Here is a 19946-nt window from a genome sequence, read left to right as displayed (position 1 = left end):
AAGATCACCTGTTCTTGACCATGAATAGGGTCAAGACCTTTACTCTGACACCAGAGGTAAAAGCGTTTTCACTTAAATCCGTAGGATTGTCTTGTAGAAGGCCGCTTTGCCTCCTTAAGAATGTTCATACACTCCGGATTCAGCTGTAAATGTCCGTACTGGATGACTTCAGGAGCCATGCTGCCAAGCGCAGGGAGGGCAGATTGGGGTGAAACACTCGCCCCTCCTGCTTGGACAGAAGATCCGGGCGACAAGGCAATCTCCTGTGTGGCCTGATTGACAACTGGAGGAGATCTGGGAACCACCACTCCGGGCAAATCAGTATCATTCTGGAGTTGGTCTTGTACATCCGGTTGATCACTGCTGGTATCAACGGTGTCGGTGGAAAGGCGTACAGCAAATTTTGACACCAGTCTATCAAAAGGGCATTCCCTTGAGACCCTTTCTGGGAAAACCTGGACGCGAAGACGGGGCATTTTGTGTTTGCCGCGTCTGAGAACAGGTCAATGTCTGGTGTTCCCCAAGAATAGAAAATGCTGTGCGCGACGTCTTCGTTGAGAACCCAGTCGTGCGCTTCGACGAAGTCTCTGCTGAGGCCGTCCGCCTCTGAGTTGAGACTCCCTGGTAGGTGAACTGCTGTTATGGACAGGTCCCGTGCAAGTAACCAATGCCAGATGGTCTGGGCTTCTATGGACAGAGTCCTGGATCTGGTACCCCCCTGCTTGTTTAGATAATACATTGTTGTTGTATTGTCTGTTTGCACCAGAAGGGACCGAGTCTGTAGAGATGGAGCCAGAGACTTGAGAGCAAGATTGACCGCTCTGAGTTCGAGTAGATTAATGTGATATCCTTTCTCGAAGTCTGACCATAGCCCTTGTACCTGAAGAGGGCCCATATGTGCCCCCCAACCAAGGAGAGAGTCATCTGTGATTAGAGTCTGCGTTGGTGGGTCCTGATGAAAAGGAACTCCCTTCATCAAGTGTGCCTTCTTCAATCAACCCCCGAATGGAATCTCTTGCCGACTGTTGGAGATGAATTCGATCCTCCCAGCGTCCCGTCCTCTGTTTCCACTGATCTTCCAGACACTGCTGCAGAGGACGCATCTGCAAACGTGCGTTTGGCACGATGAATATGCATGATGCCATGGACCCCAGGAGAGAGGATACTTGCCGAACTGTCGGACGTGCATACTGGAGGAGAAGCACGCACTTCGCCTTGATAGATGACCATCTCTCCTCCGAAGGACACACGTTTTCTTTTTCTGTGTCCAGCTGTGCACCCAGGTAGTGGATCTTCTGGGTGGGATTCATTATGGACTTCTTGTAGTTGACTTGCAGACCCAACTTGCACATGAGTTGGAGGCATATCGATAGATGTTCTTCTAGTAGCGATGGGGATGAACTCTTCAGAAGCCAGTCGTCTAAGTACGGATATATGAAAATCCGTCTCTTTCGAAGACAAGCTGCCACTACCGCCATACATTTTGAAAATGTTCTGGGAGCTGATCTCAGGCCAAAAGGGAGTACTGAGTACTGGTAATGATGAGCCCCTACTTGGAACCTGAGGAACTTGCGATGCTTTCTGGATACCGGAATATGAAAGTACGCATCTTTCAGATCGATGGAGCACATCCAATCCCCTTGGTGTAATTGAGGAAAAATCTGATGAAGAGCCAGCATTCGAAATTTCTCCTTCCGAATGAATTTGTTCAATCTTCTCAGATCCAGAATGGGTCTGAACTCCGTAGCTGGACCTTTTTTCTTTACGAGAAAAAAATCGAGAGTACAGGCCTTGACCTCTCTGTTGAGATGGTACTGGTTCTATGGCGTTCTTCTTCAGAAGGACGTTCGCTTCCTGTTGCAAGCGCCTTATATTCCACTGAACCATCTTTAGGGGGCGAATGACAGGAGGAGCCTTCTTGAATCTCAAAAGGTACCCGCTCCGAATGATACTCAGCACCCATCTGTCCTTTGTGATTTGCTTCCACTCGTCCAGATACCACACAATACTTCCTCCAACCGGAGTGGCACACGGTTGTGGAGGAAGCATCTGTTCATTGTTTTTGAGGCTGCTTGGTAGCAGAGGATTGCTGCCGGTTTCCATTGCCTCTGCCTCGTCCAGGTAGTCGCTGTTGAAATTGCGTCCTCTGCTGATTCTGGCCTTGATTTTGCCAGGACCAATTCGACTGTTGGCCCCTCTGCTGAAAAGATCTTTTGTCAAAGGGACGAAAATTACCCCGACGTCTAAATTCTTTTTTCTTTTCAAGACCGACGGCCTTCAGAGTGTCCAACTCCACCTTCATTTTAGACATTTCGTCGTCAGCGTGGGAGCCAAACAGAGTCGAACCATTAAAAGGTAAATTTACCATTTTTCTCTGCGCCTCTGGCTTTAGTCCCATAAGGCGAAGCCAAGCCGTACGTCTAGCACAAACACCATGTGCATAGCCATGAGCTGACAGATCCGCCGCATCAGCAGCTGCACTTATACTCTGGTTAGCCACCAATCCTCCTCCTTCCACTATTTCCAGGAAGTCTTTCTGATCCTCCTTAGGGAGTTTATCTGCAAAACGAGCCACTGAGTCCCAGAGCAGACGATCATAGCGGCCCAATAAGGCTGACGCACTGGCCACTCTCATGACCGAACCTGAGGTGTTGCACATTCTTCTCCCCAAGGAATCCATACTCTTACTATCCTTTTCAGGTGGAGCAGAAGAGGTAGATGCCGCAGAATGTGCTTTTCTGACTGCCGCCACAATAAGTGAATCTGGAGGAGGGTCAGAACGCAAAAATAAAGGATCCTCTGCTGGAGCCCTGTACTTCTTAGCAATCCTAGAAGGACCAGAACCCACCGTGGCCGGAGTTAAGAATGTTCTCATTGCTGGTTCAACCCGGACACCAACGGCAGAAGAGGCCTACCAGTCGTCTTGTGATGTAGGGTTTCAAAGATGACTGACGTTGCTATTTGAGGAACTGCCATCTTGATCTTGAACTTATTCGCCCCACGACACAACACATCATTAAATGTGCCCAAATCATCCACTGGAGACACTCTGGACGGAGGAGTAGATGAGATTGTGGGAGAATAGTCTCTATATGAAGATCTTAAAGAAGACTTAGATGACGTAGAAGATGATGAAGGAGTCCTACTCCGCCTCTGAGGAGTTGCCGATCGCTGCCTCCTTCGTTCCCTTGAACGTGATTTCTCTCTAACTAAGGACCTCGAGCGTGATCTTCTATGCAGCTCCGTCTGAGGGACCGGAGCCCTCATCCCCATCAGTCCTGCATCTGGACGCATCTTCCAATGTCTCAGGCTTTCCAGCCACCTCGGAGACAAATTAATAGGCCGCCCTACACGCTCAGGTGAAGCCTCAGGTGACACCTGCACAATATTCAGTCCAGTTGAAGACTTGGAGGCTCTGGAAACTACACTGTGCTCAGAAACCAATGAGCCAGATGGAGTCCATTGTCTGGGCACCAATTGTCTGTCATCCGACACCTGCCCTGAGGTTGAGCCCGAATGAGCCACCACAGATGAGTCCTGGTGCACTACCTCTTGCCCCACCTCAGACCTGTCGTCTTGCTGGTCTCGCGGAGAAGACAAATGTTCCGGACTGATGTCTGACCTCGACAAAGACCTAATTGAGGTCCGAGAGGCCGGTCTGGATAGTCTCGACGCCGACCCGTGTTGGTGGTGGTGGTGTTCAGGTGGGGGAGACCTAGACATTCCATGCTTCGAGCCCGAAGCAAACTTCTCTTTTTAGGTCTCAACGTCGACGTCGTCCTTTCTCTCGTCGTCGACCTCTTCTTCGAAGACGTCGTAAGTCTCTCTCTCGACCTCGGTCTATCCTTCGACGTCGACACTTTCCTCGACGTCGACACACCATCCTTCGACGTCGACACACCATCCTTCGACGCCGACACACCATCCTTAGACGTTGAACGCCTCTCTTCCCTCGACGTCGACTTCTCACCAGTCTTCGACTTCGAACGTGGCACCCCCGACGTCGTCTTTACAGCAATCGACACCAGATGTCTCGACGTCGAGAAAGATTTCGACGGCGACTGTCTAGACGCTGAACCTTGCCTCACCGGCGAAGTCCTCGACGTCGACGGAGCCCTCTTCGACGCCGACAATGCTGACGGCGATCTGGATCTCGACGTCGACCGCACCTTTTTTGACGGCGACGCTCCATGGAGTCGAGTTTTCTTAGTTCTACCTTCTGGAGACGCTGATCTTCGACGTTTAGGATGAGAAGATGGCTTAGCAGATGATAATAAGCCCTTGGACCTCTTCTCACCACGGTTTTCTCTCTCCAGGAGGCCCAGCAGCCTCATTTTCTCCCTTTTTCTTAAAGTTCTACTAGAAAGGTTGAGGCAGTGATAGCAATCTTCCACCTTATGAGAAGCTGGAAGACACACCACACAAACAGAGTGTGGATCAGTTTTTGACATCTTCTTCCCACAGGAAGGACATTTGTAAAATAAAGGTGGCATTCTGACTAAAAAATACCAACAGTTAGTCAGAACAAGATAGAAAACACCACCAAAATAATCTTTTGTCAAAAAAAGGTGAGAAAAAACCAACTTCTGACAGAAAAATACTACAAATGAGCAGAGCTCAAGTTCCAGGTTCCTCACAGAACAAGCCAGAAAAAAGAACTGACCTAACTGTCACCTGTGGTGCATGATGGGAACAGAGTTCTCCTAGAGGCCTTAAAGGCAAAGTGTGCAGATTCTCTGGGGCCTTAAAGGCAGGTTGCCAGTCTGATTTTCTGTACACAGACAGTTTTTCATATGCAGCCTTTTAGGCTAATAACTGTTTACAACAGGTTCTTTGATGAAAATAAAAGTTTTTCATGGTTATGAAATGCATTTTGGGCTCATGCCTGTTTATTGCATTTATGTTTAGCATATTTTCATGCTTCAGAACGTGTGTAAGGTTGGCTTTATTAGCCTATGTATATATGTTAGGCTGCATATTATGGTTATTATACATGTATATGTGTAGAATTAGTTTAGTACTATGTACTTTTTGATATATTTACACATATATATGTATATTGTTATGTGTTCCGGGTTCCCGCTCATGGGCGGAGATAATTCAGTGCTTATGACTATTAATGAGTATCCCCTGGAAGAGAACCTGGGTGTCTGGCTGGACTCTGCCCTTAGCTTTTGTAGCCACACAAAAAAAGTGGCAGCTACCTGTTTTGGAATCTTGCAAGGGCTCACGCCTATTTTGAAATTTTTTGATGCCCCTACCAGGCAGTTGATCCTGCAGGCCACTATTCTATCATGGCTAGACTGTGCCAGTTCGCTCTTGTTGGGGGCCAACAGGCAGAAATCATCCGGCTGCAGCGTGTTCAAAACGCTGCCGCTAGAGCTCTAGTGGGTTTACCGAGGTTTTGTTCCGTGAAGGAAACTATACGGACATTACATTGGTTGCCTATGGCACAACGGATCGATTTTAAAATCCTTTGTTTGTCTTTCAAGATCCTTAAATTGTCCTCCCCCCAGACACTGGAGAACCTTCTTATTCCGTATGTACCATCTCGGTCACTAAGGTCTCTGGGTCAAAATCTGGTTGTGGTCCCGCGGTTTAAGCTCTGCCGTGCTGGGGGACACTCGTTTCGAGTTTTAGCTGCTAAGCTATGGAACTCACTTCCATCTCAAACTCGTGCTTTGGATAATTTGTTGGAGTTCAGGAGAGCCATAAAAACCCATCTGTTCCCTCTTGCATCTTAGGATTCTGTTTTCTGTTCATCTGATCCTTTGAGGTTTGTTGTGTTGTGTCTTTTGCCTGTCCAAAGCGCCGGGACGCCCCTTTGCTGGGGCAGCTGTGCGCTATACAAGTGCGCATAACATAACATAACATAACGTCGTCGTTGATGTGGAAACGTAGACGGGAGACACAGCTTTCTTATGCGCCGATGAGGGCGTCGACTATGTCGTCATCGACGGCGCTGGCTTTTTGAAGGAGTGAGCCTCCTTGTCTGACGCTGAAGACTTTGCCTCAGAAGGTTTCTTGACAGCCTTCTTTAGAGGAGCATCTGCAGGGCTAGGGGAAGCCCCCCTTGGTCTTTTTAAAGACAATTTAGAAGAAACAGAGGAATACTCCTCTTCTTCTGAAGACTCCAGATTGTCCCTGGTCTTGAGCCTGCTAAGCCAGCGTAAAAGGCGCCCTTCTCTGTCCTTTAGTGTCTTTGTAGAAAAGGTTCTACAAATCTTGCAATCTTTTGCAGAATGATCTGGATAGAGACAATATAAACATGTCTTATGCTGGTCGTCCACATGTAACCTCTTTTTCCCACAAGAAGTACATGCCCTGAAGAGACCCTTCTTCTCAGGGTCAGCCATGACCAAATTTGAAGAGAATAATCCAAGTTGTAAAGAAATAAAGTTGAAGAAAGGAAACCTGAGGAGAACTCAGGTGGAGACTCCCTTAGCACAACGTGCGGTAGAAAATCTGAGAGACTGAGGCTCCTGTCAGGAAGGTTCTAGAGGGAGGTGTAAGCTGATTGGCTCTCTTCTAGAGTTTGGTCCTTTTTACAAAAGGACATAGATAGGCTACTAAGGGGAGGCACTTAGGCCTACTTTTTCCTATATATGTCTATAGGACATTACTTTTCTATGTACCGGAGACTCCCGTCTCGACGACGGGGATGATTCAGGCATGTGAATCTATGAAAGACACCCATAATACTGGATAACTTAACAGCTTTAACGTTCAGTTTAATATTATCCAGATTCAGACTAGCTATTACCGCCCGATGTAAATTTCAAACAAATGAATGAAGAATGAAATCACAACAAAGGTAGATTTTTCTTTGCTGCAGCAAGGATGGACAAATGCATAGGATGTGAATGATGCTTTCTTTTCACAATCCGCACAGTTTGCACAATACATCACGGGAGTAGGAGCAGCGTCATGCCAAAAGGTGAGCCTGGTAAGTTCCACTCCCCCAGTCTAAGTGCCACTAAGCTAGCCTTTATCAACAGTGGGTAGGTGCAAGTAATATAATTCTGTTTGCGGAGGATACTGATCAGGCATGTGAGAGCCTACTCAGGTGTTGAAATATCCTCTATCCTTGACAACTTTTTTGCGGTGGCCGCTGTAAGCTTTTTAAAGCCCTGTATCGAGAAATGCTAACCACAGGCCTCCGTGAGTGAAAATTCCATTCGTTTGTCATTGATTAAGCGCTTGTAGAACGAGGTGCTTCCACTGTCCCTCCTGTCTGCTCTACATGATCAGCTTGCTGTTCCTGCCCCTGATGCCCTACCCCGGTCTGTTGTCCGCGTGCATGCTCCTGCACCCTCCCTTCTGCCCTCTGTTGCACGGACAATGCCGGACGCCTGCCCTGTCAGCCTCTCCTCCGCACTGTTCTAATGAACAACTAGAGTGCTGACATTGTCTATTTATGATAAAAGTGTGGCACAAATGAAGTCATCTTGATAGAATCAAACCTTGTTGGGACGGTTAAAGTTCTCTGCATGGCAACAGACGTGCACTCCTGCCATGAGGGTCACCAACTGTACTGATGTCTGGATCCCTAATGCTGATTTTTTATCACAGGCAAACAAGGATTATGCATGTGCACCATGACATAGGCATGTCTAACTGGCTGTAGTCTTGTTGGACCGGGAGGGGCATCCAAAGCACTAATCTCAATGCTGAAAGGCTATTGCCTTTACTCAGAGTGAAGCAACTTGAGCGCAGACGTGGCAGCATACTGTGTAGCGATCAGTAGGAGTGAACATGTATTTTTTAACCTGCGTCACTGGACAGAGGCCTACAGGCTCACTCATTTAAAATTGTGGAGTGCTGCGCAGCGCACGAGTGGTGTACTTGCGCTGGGGGTGTGTGCCTGGGAAGGGTACAATACAGGGATAATGAAATACAATACAGTGCGTGCATGTTGAATGCATGCGCTGGGAGTATGTATCTGTGAGCTGTACAATACAAGGATGTAGTGCTGTGCAGTATATGCATGTTAAATGCATGTGCTGGGAGTATGTGTGCCTGTGAGTGGTACAATACATGAAGGGTGTAGAGCTGTGCAGTAAGTGTATGTGTGCCTGTGAGTGGAGCACTACAGGAAAGATACAGTGCTGTGCAGTGGGTGTAAGCTGAATACATGTGCTGGATGTATGTGTGCTGTGAATGGTACAATACACAGCAAACTCTGGGTTTCATTTTGGGAGACCTAGGGCTGCATGGGGGAAACAAGAGGAGAGGAGGTAGATGAATCCTCCCAAGGCCCATTTGTGTATTGTTGCATTCCTGTAACACTGGAAAAGGGAGAGATAGGCTGGCCCAGTACCCTTGAAAGGATGCTCTTTGATTTAGAGAGCTCACAAGGAAGGGGTATAGGAAAATCATTAGAAAGAGGTGGGGCTAATAAGAGAATCATAAAGAGTAGGGCCAAGGCCATGGGCTAATCTTTTGATACACATTACGGTGGCTGACATCCATATATGAGCTCTAGTCACTCCTACGGACTGTGATGTGGGGCTATTCGCTTTGGAGTCGCTCCTGCTGTGACAAACTGCTTTCAAGAGGAAGAGAGGGCAGATAAGGGGGCACTTCAAAAGAAGCAGACCCCCAAATTTAAACTTCAAAGACGCAGACTCAATCTTATTTGGTATCTGGAAATTGACTATAGGACAGGGAGCTTGAGACCCCAAAACTTGTCAACTGTTAAGCAACCAGTTGGGCAGTGTGATGAGGGAAGGGTCTGCAAGACTTCTGCCTGTGACCAGAACTGGGGGCCAAGGCCTGCTAGTCTCCCAACTGGGTAAGTGGACATCAACCAGGGAATTAAAAGCAACTGGTCAAGAATCAGCATTAGGACCTTTGCACACTTCTACCACAGGGATATATTTGGACCACATGGGTGTGTTTGTGTGTGTGCGCGCAATATTTGGGATCATTATTTTCAGGCAGCCACCTTGAGAGATTTTTTTGCTATCAAGCTCCCAAATGTCTTCACTTACTGCAGTGTGCGCTGTAGGAAAGGTTTTATAGCTTTGATCCCTTCAAGGTGGCTTTAAGGTGTGAAGCACTTTTGACATAATTTCAGAATGTTAGCACTCTAATTGTTCAATAAAACACTGAGGTAAAGCTACAGTTGATCACCTGGAAATTAACTGGCAGAAGACTGCTGCTGGTGTTGACAGTACATGTTTCAGTCTGCATGTCAAAATGTTTTACTGAAATGGATGAGGAAGATATTTAATAAGTCATAAAAAAAATTATCCTAATTTGGCTTGCACCCGTCTTATTTTGTTCACTTCTAAAAGAAATGTTTTAAGTTTTACAATTTTGATTCAATCAAGACGCCTTCAGGTGTGCCACACTTATGCCATAAATAAGAATGTTAGCACTGTAGTGTTTCACTAGACCACTGTGGGAGGAAGCAGCATTCCACTGGTGAATCAACTAGCAGGCTGCTGCTGCTATTGTTGGAAGTACGTTTTATTCGGTAAGTCACACTTTGTTCTCACATGGCTGAGGGAGATAGTGTGAATTTACTTAAAGTATGCTCTCATTTTAGTTCCTGGAGCACATTCCATAAACTCTGAGAAAATCATGAGATAAAACGGTTTAATCACAAACTTGGTTCATCAAATCCCAGCGGAGGATTAGCACAACACTGGGTAAAGTCACCTTAGAGTACACCGGTATTCCTAAAGTTTGAAACTTTTCAAAAAGGAGCGGAGGTGAAGTTTTGAAACAAAGTTTTATCAAATATCGCCACAGTTTATTAGCAAAGCAAAAAAAAGCTCTTCCTATAAAAATAAATCTAACCGAACTATAACAACAAGTTAGGTGTTAAGATGAACTATTTAAATGCACAATATTTATTTCCAAACTTTCATTCTGGCATTAAATTATTCACTTGAGGCCAGTAGTTGGATCTGAAAGGGAACACTATATCAAACAGAACGGAAATTCTAAAATTCCAGTCACTGCAGAAAAAAACCTACCTTCAAAATGAACTGATGACCATGTTTTTACAGGGCTGGCACGTTTTTGAACAAGTACATACAGCTATCAACAATTCTGTTTAAAGATGTCCTTTTAGGAGGCACTCCTATTGTAGTGTACGATTACTTGAAACTTATTAATCAACACCATGTATATTCAGAAAGAAGGCTCTCAAATGCTACCCCTGTATAGGTTTCAATGGGCAGTAAGGCACCTTGTTTGTTATCTAGATTGTGTGTGGGGTTTTTATGCAGTTACATTTTACTTTAGTCAATGGCAGACTAGATCTAGGTTTCTATGGTGACAGACACCTGTCTGACTGATGCACATGTTTCTATGGGGTCAGTGAGTTTCCTTTTCTTCAGTCTGTATACATTTCTATGCACAGCAAAAGGTCGGACTCCTGCTGTCGACGTACAAGGTTTATGGTCAGAGATTCTACCTTCAGACTATATATTTTTATGGTTCACAGGAGGCACCTTTTTAAAAGTCAGTATGCAGTTTCCATTACCAATAAGAGACCTCTTTTGCATCAAAGTAGATTTCTATTGTCAATGAGAGGTATCTATATGTCAATGGGAAGTAAGAAAATACCATTGTTAATGCTTTTTTTTTCTTTTTTCAGAGTGACGCACAACTCCAGATTCAAACATATGGGAAAGCTTAGGCAATCCTTGAGTTCCAACGTCTGTATGTAGAAAGGCACTGACAACACCAGAGTAGTGCTTATCTGTATTCTAAACATGCACTGAAAAATGAAGGAACTTGAAAGCCTATTCTAACACATGCGGGAAACTAATGGACACTACTAATAACCATAAAAACATGTTTTTCACAAATTGAGTAGTAGTAGATTGACCACAGAAACATATATACCGCCATATTTCGGGTTGCCCATACACACCATAATAACAGAACGCTTTATCAAACCATCTCTAAAAAATGTCTAAGGATGAGATACGCGTGGATGTTAGTATGGTAAGCTGCACACTGTTCTTAGGAACAGTGCGGACTCTACAATTTCTGTGGCATGGAGCCATACCCAAGTCAAGACATTCAATTTTGCTACACATTCCCTCATGATCATGGCAGGCACACACTGAATTCTGGACGCAGAGGGTGAGTACTTCCGACACACAGATAACTCGCAGGAGCAAAAGGAAAGGGCAGAGCTCTTACTTCTCCCTGTCTGCTTTGTAGGTGTGTGCTATCTCTGGTACCAAAGGATCGTCTGGGTTGGGGTCACAAAGCAGGGAGCAGATTGACAAAAGAACTGAAACAAAAGAAGACAACGATTTAGGTTTAAGTTTACAGAATTCAGGTTTATGCAAGTCATGTGTACGTGTTTTGGGATCGTTCAACCACTACATGAGGGGTGGGGGCAGTGCAGTAAAAGAATAGTCTTATGTTAGGAAACATTTAAAGTAAGGGAATTCCTGTTCCCGAGTATACACAATTTACAACGGAGAATGCAACAATTATTATTAAATTAAGAGACTTGTTAATCATAAACCAGTGACTGCTTATTCGCAACTTTGTGTCTCATCCATGGGATCGAACCTCTTTTTATCACGCAAGAGGACGAGGTAGGCACAGTTATCAAATTATACACTAACAGCTCGGAGGAGTACACATGGGTGTTATATCTTTCGAGTCACAGACTGAGTGCCTTACGGCTGTGTGTTTGAACTGCTTTCACAATGGTGCCCTGTTGATATACAGCTTGTTATATCTCTCCAGGATAAGATAAGCAACACCACACAAACATGCATTTAAAATGGCTGGAATGGGCATCTCCATACAATGCAGGCCTGTTTCATTGTAGATGGTTTACCCAAAAATATATACATGTTACTTACTTGTAATCTTCCTTCTCTATACTCTATAGAAAAAAATGTGTTCATCTGGTTCATAACTTTCCCAATAAATTCAATAGGTCAAAGCAGACCCTCAAACAACTTTCATAAAGTATGATAAAAAAAAACCAACTAATTTTCTTTTTTTCGAAGCCAAAAATTAGAAGTCTGTCCGCTTCTGACTGAAGACTGGTGAGGTCCTAGAATGAGTTGCAACAAAACAGCCATTTCAGTTTTGTTTGGCGCTTAGTAAGACACACACGAGAGTATCCAGTTTATTCTAGCATGGAGGTTTAGCTCACTATAAGGCGTGGCTACTGAATTTCAAAAACTGATTCCGGAGTAGCTTCTGCAACCACTGATCTTCTAGGGACTGCTACAGGAGTCTCATATGCAGTCTCGCCTTTGGGTCAATGAAAACGCAGGAAGCTAAAGAACTGAGAAAAACAAGTTACTTTTGGTAACACTCTATGGTGGATACTGTATCTAACCATAGAGTCCTCCCCTTTAAAATACCTAGTCTCCCATTGGATGCAGTAGTTCTCAGCAGTGCTCCTGTGTACCGCTAGGTCAGGCCACAGAGCTCTGCGTTGGCTTTGTTCCATTCCATAAGTGACAGAGCAATGCCACATATGAGCGGCAGCGCTTCGCACAGTCATAGGTTTCTTGCTCAACTCCTTCTGAACCCTTGGATGAGTTTGCAGATCGCCTTTTTTTATGGTAAAAAGAGACCACTCCACAGAACGGGCGAGGTAGAGTAGCAGAAAGGAATCTGCGGTTAGATATAATATTCTCCATAAACAGTATTACCTAAGGTAATTAACTTGTTCTTTTGATTAACACTTCTAACTGCAGATATCTCATCTTAAAAATAGACACCAAGCAGTACCTCCTCAAAGGTGAAGAGCCTGTGGGGTGGGCTTAGACCAAAACATCCTGCAGGACGAAACAGGAAAAAGGCCCTTCCCATCGGGCCTGGCTTCCAAGGAAGTGGTGCTTTGTGAACGTATGCATTGAAGCCCACGTCGCAGCCTGACAAATGTCCAGAACAGGCACTCGGATTGCCAATACAATGGTGTTAGCCTTAGCCCTGGTGGAATGGCCCCTTAAGACTGCTTTTTGGCCAATACTTGGGCGATCTTAATGCAGAGGACTACCCACCTTGACAGAGTTCTTTTCTGCACCGACATTACTTTTTTTGCACCAGGGAACACCACAAAAAGCTAACTGTCCATCCAACGGTCCTTGGGGCGATCGAGGTAAAAGCTTAAAGCTCTTTTGGGGCTCTGCCGATGGAGATTCTCCTCCTCTTTCGAGGGGTGAGGCTGGGCAAAGAACAGTGATGAACTGCCCAATGTAAAAAAGATGCAAGAGTCACAAGAAGGCCGCTGGGAGTCCTAATCACAGTTTGTCTGGAAAAAAGATGGAGCAAGGAGATTGAACATATAAAGCCTAAAGTCCAGTTACATGATGAGCTAAAGTCATCACAATGAGAAAGACAGTCTTTAAGGTCAGAAGAGGAAACGTGCAGCTGTACATCAGCTCAAAGGAGTACAAATGACGAATGTGATGGCTAAGTTAAGGCCAGATTGTGGTATCACAAATGGTTTGACGGGAACATAAGTCAAACCTATAAATAAACTCATACAACATGGGAGTTAAACAAGGATGGTTGGTCTGGCAAACGAAAAAAGGCTGAAGGGACCCACAAATAACATTTAACAGTGCCCACTGCAAGACCTTTCTGGGCCAAAGACAAAACAAACAACAACAAATCTGACATATTGGGTTGCAAGGGGGCTGTTTTGCAGACTTACCAGGCCACAAATGTATCCCAGCACCCAGGGTTGAGAGGTGCCTGGCAGCAAAGATGACATCCAGAACTTCAGATGGTAGATCGAAAGCAGTCAACTGCCACTGCTCAGTCTCCATGCATAAATGAGGGGATTGCCCAGGTTCAGAACCCTGCCCTGCTACTGTGCCATAAGATACCTCCGATGTGGTATCCTGATAAGACAGGATGCTTAGAAGTTCATGGTCCATGCTCTCCAAGGCCAATCCGTGGCCACTAGGATGACTTGGGCCCAGTCGTTCCTGATCTTCTTCAGAACTTAAAGAAAGAGAGGCAGAAGCGAAAAGGCATATAGGAGTCCCCTATTCAAATCAGGACAGAATGAGTCTCATTGAACGCTTTGGATCTATAATGCACAGGCATTTGGACACTGCGAGTCCTGGTCGGTGTCGAAAAGATCCTGCCATGGTTCTCCCTACTATTAAAAAATGCCCTGTGCCACCCTGTGGTGCAACCGCCATTTGTAATCCACCATGCATGCCAACTGAGTTTATCCTCCCCAGTACTGAAAGATCCAGCCAAGTGGTTCAAGATCAGATAGATGCCCTGATGATCCTGCCAACTCAAGAGGTGCAGTGCCTCTTGGCACAGGACCAGGAACTCACTCCTCCCAGCTTGTTGCAGTACCACACAGAAGTGGTGTTGCACTAGCCTTCCATTGATGGACAGTAGGAAAGCCTTCGGCGCTAGACAAATAGCCCGCAGCTCCAACAGATTGACATTGAACTGGGTTTCTGCCGCAGCCCACAGTCCTCCGTTTTCCATTTCCCCCAGATTACCTCTCCAATATAGCAGTGACAAATTCATCAACGCAGTCAGCTCCAGGTGGGACAGAGAGCGGGTTCTGCCACTGGTCCAATTACAGTCAAGCAGCCACTACTGCAGAACTCCTGTAGTATTCTACAAAACTTGGATGGAATCAGACAGATTTCCTTAGTGCTGCACCCACTGTGACTTCAGATTCCATTGCAGAGCATGAATACGCCCCCTGGCGTAGGTGACAAGCAGCATGCAGGAGGTTAATATGCCAAGATGCCTCAAAAACACTCCCACGGAGACCAAAGCTGAAACATTTGGATCATTACCTGGTTGTTCTGAACTCGATGTGGCAGAGGGAAGGCCTGATACTGCACAGTGTCTAAGACTGTGCCTGTGCCATGCGCTGATCACTCAGTACCACCCTAGTAAACAGCTTCGCTCAAGTCAAGCCTTTCTGGCTACAGTCCCCCGAATCAGGCGAACTAGAGCAGGTGGCAGGACGTTTTTGTACAACGCGGCCAAGCTATGGAATTCGCTTCCGCCCCAACTTAGGGCTAACCCTAATTTGCTTTCTTTTCGTAGGCAACTCAAAACTTTTCTTTTTAATATACATAACTAATTCTCTGTGATGACTGTGTCTGGCAGGTAATACCATTTCTTTATAGCGCTTGGACGCGCCAGGGCAGCAATCGCGCTATACAAATCCCCTTTTCATTTAATTTAATTTCTATAAAAGGGAGCATCAAAGGAGTACCGTGTTACAAGACCAGACATTGTTTCATATATCCATTATTCTCTTGCTGACATGTTTCTGTTGTCTAACTCACTCATATGGTTCATCAGCTTTCTTCAGGACCTAAGGGAGGCGATTCCTATGTACTTAGTGTAGTTCTTCAAGCAAATCGATAAGGAGGTACACGGCTTTCCTTCCTGTCCTTTGAGACATAAATAATTACCCTACTTTGGGGTTACTTTACCATATCAGCTTGGCTAGAAGGCTGCTCCCCTGTTCTCACTCATTCAGCAAGAGTGAAACGCTTCTTGTACACCTACTTTCTTCCCTAGAACTGGCGTGTTAGAACAGATGTATAAAACATTGTCCTTTAAAAAACATATTAAAATAGGTCTTTTTAATCATACCCATGGTACCCTTTGAATAAAAAATCTTAGCTGTATACTCACAGGTATTTAACCTAACTAGATCTCTATTCTATCCAGATACCAATATTTTATAGCAAACTCCCAGCATAGTTGCGTGGTACTACCCTACTCGGATGTGGAGAAGACACCAATAATGAAACATGGCACTATGAAATATTAGGTGAAGCGTCTTCTCCAAATAGCTTTTCATATCTATGATGAATTAGGAGTCCAAGGAAAAGCATGAGCCTTGGATCCAAACCCACACACTTGTTTTGTGGCTGGGAGCCTTAACAGTGCCAAAAATATGCAGCATGACCTCCTAAAAGGCCTCTACCTGCTGTGCCATTGTCGATGTTGTACAAGGGGGGTTGTACCCATATAGTCAGTGGGACCTGGGTGATCAATAGCGTTATATATAGGGGGTCCCAGACCAAGAACACAATTCCTATTTTGAAACACACACTATTTAAATGAATTTAGGAAACACACACTAAATGAAGGTGACCAGTGTTTTTAATCCACTGTACCAGACAAACAGTCAATGTTAAGAAATCAGACGTAAAATATACAAAATTCAATGCGCCCACAAAGAGGGAGGGGGGGAGGTGCAGGGAGGGGGATGTATTTCACTGGATTGTACATCACTAGTTAACATTCAAAAACAACATAATACATAGTTCAAAACGTAATTCCACATACATGAAAGGCCGTGGAACATGACTTATATCATAACAAAAAATTCCTAAGAAGATACTCCTATAATGATTAATATATCAAACTAGGGTTAGGAGTTCCTGGTTGTAGGGTGTAGATGTCTACGTTTCGACCCGGATGGTGTAGGACAGTGGATCCTTACTGCGTGGGTCTTCGTCAGGACGTGATGGGTGAAGGGGGGGTGGGGCGTTTAACTCTGCGCAAAAAATATAATAAAAGGTGTTACTCAACCGGTCTCAGATGAGTCCCGACACAACTACAGAATTATGGACAAGAGAGTCCATTCTAGAAAGATCGAAAAAAGGGAGTAGTAGGAGGTTCATAAAAAATGAGAAATACTGGGTGGGCTAGAAGCCAAATAGTTATCTCGTGCCACGGAAGTCCGCCATACAAAGAGTCTGCCATGTGCGTCTGAAAACCTTAATACCAATGTCACCCAATGGGACAGATAGGATTAACTGGAATGGCCTTGACACGACAGAACATTAAATACCTGGCACACCGGGAAGGTCCCGTCAGGCGGTTATGCAAAAGGGTCTGCCACGTGTGGAGTCAAGATCTGCCGTGTAAAATCAAAACCACATTTGTAATTAAATCCCAAGTGGGGTGGAGAAACTGAGGTAAGGCTGTGTAGATTAAGGGCCCTACCTTGTTGTAAAAACAAACACCGAAGGTTAAGTCCTGGGTCAAGGCATTGCCGGCTACATCTAAAAACAATGGTGAACAGCGTGTCAGAAGCGCAGTGGCTTTTTCAAGTGAATCAGTAAAGAAGACTCAAAACAGCTCAGAACTCACCCGTGTAGGTTGTACACCGAGCAAAGCCCAGCTCTTTATCCAAAAGTTATTTGAGTGACGTGCGTTGTCAAAATTGCCTCCGCAGTATAAATCTGCAAAAACACAAGTTGATAAACATCTTAGGAAGCCGCCCAGCGTTTACAAATACGCCTGGCTGCTCCCAGCCAGAGGGAAAACTCACCCGCAGTATTGTTTGAAGGGCCAAACCGGCCTTTTCCAAATAGACCAAATCTTTTTTCCAGTGGCGCGCGTTGTCAAAAATGCCTCCGCAGTGTAAAAATCTGCAAATACACAAGGTGAAAAACAGCTTAGGAGGCAGCCCAGCGTTACCAAACACGCATGGCTGCTCCCAGCCAGAGGGGAGACTCACCCGCAGTGTTGTTTGAAGGGCCAAACCGGTTTTTTCACATAGACCAAATCAGGGAAATGCCTCGTCGGTATACAAATGCCGCGTGTCAACATCTGTAGAGACACGGAGAGAACACACTTAGACGGCCGCCCATTAACTTACAGAACGCACGGATGCAAAACGCCAGGGGGGAGAGAAAGAGAGAGACTCACCCGCGCTGCTCATGGAGAATTCCGATAGTGGTGCGTGCGCGCCGCGTCTCCTGGAAACAGGAAGTGTTGCCCCGAGAGACGGTGTTATTTACTACTTAGGTGAAGACAGACTCGGGTTAGTTACCGCACATAGTCAGTAGTTCCTTGACGGAAAAAGACTCTTAACAGCCTTATTTAAACTGGGATTTGTGTCATGAAGGGTAAACACAATCAGGACCAGTAATAAATCCAAGGCCAGGATAAAATAAATGTACACAGCGATGAATCAGGATGGGACTCATTGGCAAAAAACGTGATCATAGCACTGGACCTACCACACAGGGCGGTCAAAAGGGCTACTTATTACAGGCAATCCCTCCTTAATAAGAAAACACATGAAAAAACATTTTTAAGCCCATATATACATCTCACATTCCAAAGGGTCTGAATTGGTCATATATTATAGATGTCAGACGTGCCAAAATGGTGAAAGGAGCATCAGGGCTGTTGTCCATACCCAAATAGGTGGTTGATAGCGCGAACCTGCCAGGCACGGCGGTTAAAGCGCTCTATTATTCACTTTGAACATTCAGGTACATTGCACATTTGTAAGACAGATAGGTAATGCTTGTTTGGGTAAATTATACCAGGCTCATAGATTCAATACGTCCACATGACAAATCTCACATAGGTTTCGAAAGCACCAGATGGTTAGAGAAGCATCATAAGCCATTATGTACTCCTAGATCATTAATTACTTGCGCGAACCTGCCAGGCACGGCGGTTAAGGCGCTCTGTAGCTCAAGGTAATCGTTTTAAAACAAAAGTAATCATTTTAAAACATCATAGTCCACAGGTAATTACTAAGGCACATTGATGAAGACACAATAAAGAAGGAATACCTAAATTCCCTATGGAGAGGCATACTAACATAGATGTTTCACAGAGTAGCCATTTGGGCGAAACTACTTTCAGACTCATTAAGGCCCCCTCGTACAGAATCAAAAAAACGGATCCATTTGATTTCTCTCACATTCGCATGCGCCTGCAACCTTGCATCTCACACGGCTGCAGTGTTGGAAAAAACGTACTTTGACTCGTTGCTGGGTTTGACCCACATAGATCAAGTCACAAGGGCATAGAATGCAGTATATCACGTCGGTCGAGTTGCAGTTAGTATGCGACTTTAGTGGAACTTGTTGTTGTCCGTGGCTAAAGACCTTGGTTTGGATTGTCGCAGGGCATGCTTTGCATGAGCCGCATCGATAATGGCCCACAATGGGGGGCAGGTTCCACATGGTTGTGATGGTAGGTGCATCTTTGGTCGGCAAGAAGGAGCGAACCACACTGTCCCGAATATTCTTAGCTTTCTTGAAAGCATGAAGGGGCAATGAATTACTCCCAGGGAGCATTGAACCCATCTTGAATGTGAGAGAAATCAAATGGATCCGTTTTTTTGATTCTGTACGAGGGGGCCTTAATGAGTCTGAAAGGAGTTTCGCCAAAATGGCTACTCTGTGAAACATCTATGTTAGTATGCCTCTCCATAGGGAATTTAGGTATTCCTTCTTTATTGTGTCTTCATCAATGTGCCTTAGTAATTACCTGTGGACTATGATGTTTTAAAATGATTACTTTTGTTTTAAAACGATTACCTTGAGCTACAGAGCGCCTTAACCGCCGTGCCTGGCAGGTTCGCGCAAGTAATTAATGATCTAGGAGTACATAATGGCTTATGATGCTTCTCTAACCATCTGGTGCTTTCGAAACCTATGTGAGATTTGTCATGTGGACGTATTGAATCTATGAGCCTGGTATAATTTACCCAAACAAGCATTACCTATCTGTCTTACAAATGTGCAATGTACCTGAATGTTCAAAGTGAATAATAGAGCGCTTTAACCGCCGTGCCTGGCAGGTTCGCGCTATCAACCACCTATTTGGGTATGGACAACAGCCCTGATGCTCCTTTCACCATTTTGGCACGTCTGACATCTATAATATATGACCAATTCAGACCCTTTGGAATGTGAGATGTATATATGGGCTTAAAAATGTTTTTTCATGTGTTTTCTTATTAAGGAGGGATTGCCTGTAATAAGTAGCCCTTTTGACCGCCCTGTGTGGTAGGTCCAGTGCTATGATCACGTTTTTTGCCAATGAGTCCCATCCTGATTCATCGCTGTGTACATTTATTTTATCCTGGCCTTGGATTTATTACTGGTCCTGATTGTGTTTACCCTTCATGACACAAATCCCAGTTTAAATAAGGCTGTTAAGAGTCTTTTTCCGTCAAGGAA

The 19946-nt window shown here is 45.0% G+C and overlaps 1 protein-coding gene across 1 annotated transcript in view; it reads right to left on the bottom strand.

Moving 5' to 3' along the window:
* UBE2D4 (ubiquitin conjugating enzyme E2 D4) overlaps positions 1–19946 on the bottom strand; it is a 309227-nt gene that overhangs the window by 75341 nt on the left and 213940 nt on the right. Inside the window, 1 exon segment of the mRNA XM_078666739.1 lies at positions 11167–11260. Within this exon segment, the coding sequence (XP_078522865.1) occupies positions 11167–11260 (94 nt within the window).

This window comes from Lissotriton helveticus, chromosome 11, assembly GCF_964261635.1.
Source record: "Lissotriton helveticus chromosome 11, aLisHel1.1, whole genome shotgun sequence".
NCBI classification, from domain to species: Eukaryota; Metazoa; Chordata; class Amphibia; order Caudata; family Salamandridae; genus Lissotriton; species Lissotriton helveticus.
The sequence above is the reverse complement of the archived record's forward strand: the minus strand, read 5'-3'. Positions and strand labels throughout refer to the sequence as shown.